Source organism: Notothenia rossii, assembly GCF_949606895.1.
Source record: "Notothenia rossii genome assembly, chromosome: 2".
In the NCBI taxonomy this organism is placed as follows: Eukaryota; Metazoa; Chordata; class Actinopteri; order Perciformes; family Nototheniidae; genus Notothenia; species Notothenia rossii.
In genome coordinates, this window is record NC_136904.1 from 87444106 (window position 1) to 87450418 (window position 6313).

Genomic DNA, 6313 nt, shown 5'->3' on the forward strand with positions numbered 1-6313 from the left:
TATAAAAAAAAAAACTCCTAGATCAAAAGTAGAAAAAAGATCCAGAGGGCAACTTCAAGCCAAACAATTACTATGATAGTCTCATACTACTACCAAACGTGCACCCTTTAATATTTAAAAGCACATTTTGGAGATTGTGGCATAAAATATTCATTCAAAAGCTAAAAACTCCATTGGAAAGGAAATATTATGTGATATGATATATAGATGTTTGTGAGTGTAAATTAAAGGTTACCTATACAGTTTTTTTGCTTGTGTAACCATTAGCCAATCACCAACCAAGGTAACCCCCCCCCCCCACACCTTATCACCTGAATCTCCTCCTAGAGCACCATTGAAGTCTTTTATAACCAAATATCTCTCAGAGGGGCGTGGGGAGTGGCTCCTTATTTTCATCTAACGTAACAGACAGAGAATCAGCACTTTTGAAACAGGGCTGAAACAGAGGGGATTATGGGTAATGCTGCAATGATCTGTTTGGTGTTTGGAGCCAAACACTTCAGAGACATGTTTTGTATATATATCTGAGACCTATAATATATTGATGAAACACAGTATAATAGGGGACCTTTAAGTTCTTACAAGCGCTGTTATTGTTGTGTTTCTGTGTGTGTGTGTGGCCTGTGCTCTCACCAGCGGAGATCTGTGATTTGGGTCTTCCCGGGCTGTGGAGGGTCAGCAGCAGCCGGCTGTTGCTGATCTGCAGCTCCAGCCTGTGGGGCTCGGGGTTCAGCTGCACCGAGAGCAGCAGCCCGTCCGGGTTCCACGTCCTGAACTGGAAGCGGACGGAAAAACCTCCGCTGGCAGACGCCGCTGACGGGAGTGACAGGAAGCTGCTGCTGGAGCTCAGGAAGGTGCAGGCCACCAGCTGGGGCTGCGAACACGAGAAGGTCACGTTGCCCTGGAGGACAAAAAGAAAGCCAAGGGCACACATTAACACAAATCTTCAACTGCATGTTCGGGTGATTTGGTCTCACGGGAAAGCTCATTGTGACATATGGATATAATATATTGTTGATATGCACTAAAAGGGAACAGATGGTTAAAGAATCATGAGTAATCAGAAGTTGAAACCCAAAGCAAAAATATTCAAATGTAACCTTCAACAAGATAAAATGAATTATTCGTCGTCATTTTTTTAAGTTTATCATCGGCAGCAATTTATACTCCTTCAGTGAAAACATTTCAAATGAAAATGATTCAACACAGCTGGCAGAATATAATATTGTACTGTAAACATGATGGTTGAATTAATAGTTTGACATTTTGGGAACTATGCTTATCTGTTTCTTGCCTATAGTATTATATGGGAATATTGTTATCAATCTCATGTGTCTCATCTGTTATACATATATATATATACAGTATATATTATGTCACAGACAACATATCATGTGTTAGTATAGTGTTAAAAGGTATGTTGATTTTAAACCAAGGCTAGCTGTTTCCACTCGTTCCCAGTCTGTATGCTAAGCTAAGCTAACCGGCTGCTGGCTCTATTTGAACATCAAAGGAAATATGCAAATTTCCACACACACTTTTCACCTCTGTATTGATTTATTGGAGTTGACGGTGAGGTGAAAAGACCTTTCTCAAGACATAATTCATCATAAAGTGACACCCAGTGCATAACCCGCTTCCTATAAAACACATTTAACAGACAAGGACTACTGACAGTGGACCACTATAACAAACTAATGAAGGAAACCAGCATTATGGGAACATATTAACCATTTGCTCTAAAATAAACATTATGTTGTCAATGAATCATGAGGACAAACATAAACCCAAAATATTTTTAACATTAACGTTAAAGTTAAACTTACAATATGGCATTTCTTGCAAGCTAGGGCACCCGATCAATCAATAGTGGGTGGTAGTTTTTAATTGCACTCTTGATCTCCTTATAAGGATTACTTTATTTTTCAATGTCTATGATATTATAACAGGAAGTGAAATGATCTGCAGAGGTCTCCTTTCCACTACAAATGGAGCTGGTAAAAACACTGAATGAAGAAACTTTTACTTTTAAAATCAGCGGTTTCACGGTGAACACTGAGGGTTAGCTACAGCCTTAAGGCTTAGTTTGCTCAGCTTATTCCCTATGAAAAATTAAGATCCAGACGCTGATGAGAACAATCTTTCCGTCTAGTATAAACATGTAGTTGTATACAACCAAGGTCTAAAGAAGATTGTGTAAAATATGGCCTAAGACGGAATGAAAGTCAATTTATGATAACCATCTGCTCTGTTACCTTGATTCTAATTTTCTATCCATTGGAAAATTGATGGTTAGATTTGAATTGGCATTTAATTACAGAATTAAACATCAAAAACTAACATAGGCAAAAATATTTTTTAGAAATGTGTTTTTTGGCACTGTTATTTCTTTAAATTTGCCTATTATGTAAAACTAAAGTAAACAGAACACTTAAGGAAATATGTCTTTTGCATCTGCGTCCGTCTCGTTCAAAATAAGACTTCCCGAAACGACATTTACCAAAAAATGTTATCAATCAAACTCCATAGGCTGCATTTAGGTGTTTTTAATTGGGGTCCCCTAGGGATAGATTATATTGGTATAAGCACTAATTAATATAAAATAAAACAATGATACGAGTTAATGAGAAAGAAATTAGTTGAAAAAGTCTGGAACTAAATTGGAACCATATAATAAATCACACTGAGCCTGGTCTTCTATAGATAAGTGTTAATTACAGTTAATTATAGCTGTGTTGGAGATGTGTCCACGATCAGACACAGAAGAAAACCCAGACACTCAAAGTCTCCCTCAGCTGTCAGCAACATCACATCCATAATTTACAGGAAGAGTAGAAGGCCACACGACTTGCTTTGTCTCCTTTGTGGTGCAGCAAATCAATTACATGTAATTATAGCTTTACGTTTACCATCCAGAAAGAAAAGTTTTATCTACCTTCTAAACTAGTGGCACCAAAATGTTGAAATACTCTTTTAAGAATGTATGGATCCAATAAAAGCGTTTAAAATAATTAGAAACCATTTTCTTGTCATTTTGCACTTTAAAGTATTTCATAAAGATTAACATCCCCTGCTATAGTATGACAATAACAACCTTTGAATTTCATTTAATTGAAGTAGAAATTGTGGAAAGGCATAGATCCAAGATTAATTCATGACATTTATTTCCTTCAAAAAGCAATATGTTAAATCATCCAAGATAAAAAAGCCTTTAAGGTCACAGTTTTCAGTGTAATTGTGTGGTGCAGAGGTCGTGTTAGGTAGATTCAGACATGTCTGCTAAGGTCAGAGTCCTATTAGTCCCGGAGCCTGCAGGGCAGCACACAGCAATCACAGCTCTTTTACTCTCAATGCGCTTCCCTCCCATCAACCTGAGGGAGATAGTCCCATTGAAATTCCATTACAGCTTTCATCATGACAGCCTCACTGCTTCTGTTGTCAGTAAAGGCTTTTTAACGCAGCAATCAGACTTTAAAGGCAGAGGGGTGTCTCAGACGAGATGTGGCGGGTGGATCTCCGGCCGACCTGTCTGATTTCTGAGGGGGGATGGACTCTTCAAATGAATCCATTCACACACTTGGAGTTAATGATATAGGCTAGTAGTTATTCTCAAAATGGATGTCGTGATCGTTTCTTAACGCTTTTTCTACCCTTACAATGTCTGACCAGAATACCTTAAATCAAACTAATCAAAAGTAGTCAAAATCAGCAGAGCCATTTTATTCCAGACAAAAACTTCTCTATAACTATTGGATGGATTGAAGTCAACCAATGTCCCTATATAACAAATACGTCAGAAAGACTTCCTCTGACTCTTCCTCTAGCAGCAACGGGAAGTGAATATCTCTTGCTTTGAGTCAATTATCACAATAATTATTGTATGGATTGCCGTCACATTACTTTAATCAATTGTCCTTACTTTTGCTCCAGTGCCAAATTAAAGTCTTTCTGGAAAGATTCCTGCATAATTAATTATATTCATGAGTCTCAGAGGTGATTTTAGTTCAATGCCAATTATCAATTGTTAGCATACTAATACGCTGAACCAAAATGCCTCATATGGTTCACATTATTATACCTCTGAAACTTTAGTTTGTTAGCATTAGCACTGTGAGCATGTTAGCATGCTGATGTTAGCATTTAGCTCAGAGGACCTCACATTATTGGCACACTGGTTAGTATGTTTTTTTTTAATGCTAAGATGAAGTTGAGTGTCTTATTTAATTGTTTACTTTATTTTTGACCAATGTTAATTTAATGTATTGCAGTTTATGTAAAATGTGTTAGAATAAAAGATTAAACATGCAACATAAAATCTAATCAGTAGTAGGCCTACAAAGTTGACCCTTCTGTAATAATCTAAACAAAGGACATATTTTACTTTTATTCGTACAGCTTAAAGTTATACCTCTTCATTTAATCATAAATGCAGTTAAATCATACACTATAAATATATCAATCACTGCTCAAGGAGAAATGAACTCTTAAGTTAATGGAACATAAACTCGTATATACACCTGCCATACAGGAGACGTTTATGAATGTACATTCAAGCCACATTTATTTACGTCAGACAGCTGTCATCATTTAATCTCCAGTCATCAGTCTTAGCAGAGACTCCGGTTTGTGCTATAGCTCCGAACATTTTACTGCCAACCATTACACTCGTCCTTAAATGTCATTAAATCAGTTTCCATCCCTCGTAGAGATTCTCTGACGTGTACGAGGCCTCTCCAATGGAAAAGTGATTTCTCACATGTCTGTGCCCTTAATGCAGTAATTGTGTTCCTGAGAGAGAAGCACAAGTTGTAAACTGAGCTCAAGGACGGACTCAACCTGGATTTACACGGGAAGCTGAAGATATTTCCCGACATGGTACAAAGCGCCTTTCTCTTTTGAGAAATAGAGCGGGACAATAGGTCAACAATCGCCTGATATTGTCTTATCACAGTTATATTGACGTTTAAGTTGCTTGTAAAAGGATATTGGTCAAAAGAAATACAAAACATGCCTTTGGGTCATTTAAAAACAAGGTCATGATAACAAATATAGAAAGCGATACTTAATAAGTGCAGATTTATTGCTAGCTAAGTGCATTTATTGGCGTTTAAAAATAAAACAAAGATGACTTGAGTGTTAAGTCAGATTTTTAGAAACCTGTATTATTCATATTTATTTATATATGTCTGTCTCTATAAAAATAACTCAAGCTCTTTAAAATCGGAGATCTCACATTTTACTGTTTGTGTACAACCTTGAGCTCCTGGAAAATCAATGCAACTCACCACACTGTATCTGTGGCTTGTGTCTTTTTGCCAGGTTTATGATATCGATCCCCTTTATTTTCCAGCTGTTATATTAATTGATAGCTCAATACATTTGGGGTTTAACAATCATCGGAAAATATATTCTTTCACTTAAGGGTTTATCATTTCAAAGAGATATTTGAAGTCAACAATAGGTATTTAAGTCTGTCTCTACCCACATACCTCAAGCTATTCAGAGTTAAATTATGAAAAGAGAGATCTTACACACATTCCTGTATGATGTGTACAACCTTGAACTCCTTGAAAATCAATGCGACTCACCACGCTGTGTATCTGCGGCTTGCGTCTCTTTGCCAGGTCGATGACATTGATCCCGTTGTAGTAGAGGTTTTCCATGCAGCCGAGGAAGTTCTTCCTCAGAAAGGTGCCAGGTTTGCCAGGAAGTGGGATGCCTCCAAAACTCAGCTTTAATGAAAGGGAAACAGAAGAACCATTAGCACAAGATGCACAGCTGAGCAAAAACAAACAAGTAAACAAATATAAATTCACAATCTGTATTTTACTGTACTGTATGTTCAATTATCACAGTCTTAAAATACATGCACAGACATATTCTCACTGGTGTGATTCAGCAAGTGAGATAACAACGCCCACTCACAGGATCCAACATATACAGAGCGTCTGTATGCATACAGTTGGCCTATTGTGGTCTGGGGCTGTTGTTCACCGTTTGGCATATGCTCTTGAGTTTCTAACAAAAGGGAATTTTAAGGGCAACAGCAGCTTGAGAAATATGTTTTTTCTTTTAAATTGGAAAAAAACATCCATGCACACAAAAAAGTGTCTTAAACTAAAGTTGTTTTTTTTCAGATTTGTGTGTGGAAGAACTTGGCACACAGCCGATCATGCTAGCTGAGTGCGAGCCAGAACTGATCAACCCAACATCAGTGTTGGACCCCACTAATGCTCATGTTGCTGAATGGAAGTTAATCCGTGCAGCCGGGTTCCAAAACCTCTCTTTGAAAGCCGTCCAAGACAAGTGCAGG

At 37.5% G+C, this 6313-nt stretch overlaps 1 protein-coding gene across 2 annotated transcripts in view; it reads right to left on the bottom strand.

Annotated features, from left to right (window-relative positions):
• Positions 1-6313, bottom strand: part of cntnap5a (contactin associated protein family member 5a) — a 114876-nt gene that overhangs the window by 64074 nt on the left and 44489 nt on the right. For both annotated transcript variants that reach the window (XM_079663208.1, XM_079663209.1), the window contains exons 7-8: positions 5589-5732; positions 634-901 (exon numbers count right to left, since the gene is read on the bottom strand). In XM_079663208.1, the coding sequence (XP_079519334.1) occupies positions 634-901; positions 5589-5732 (412 nt within the window). The remainder of the gene's footprint in view (positions 1-633; positions 902-5588; positions 5733-6313) is intronic.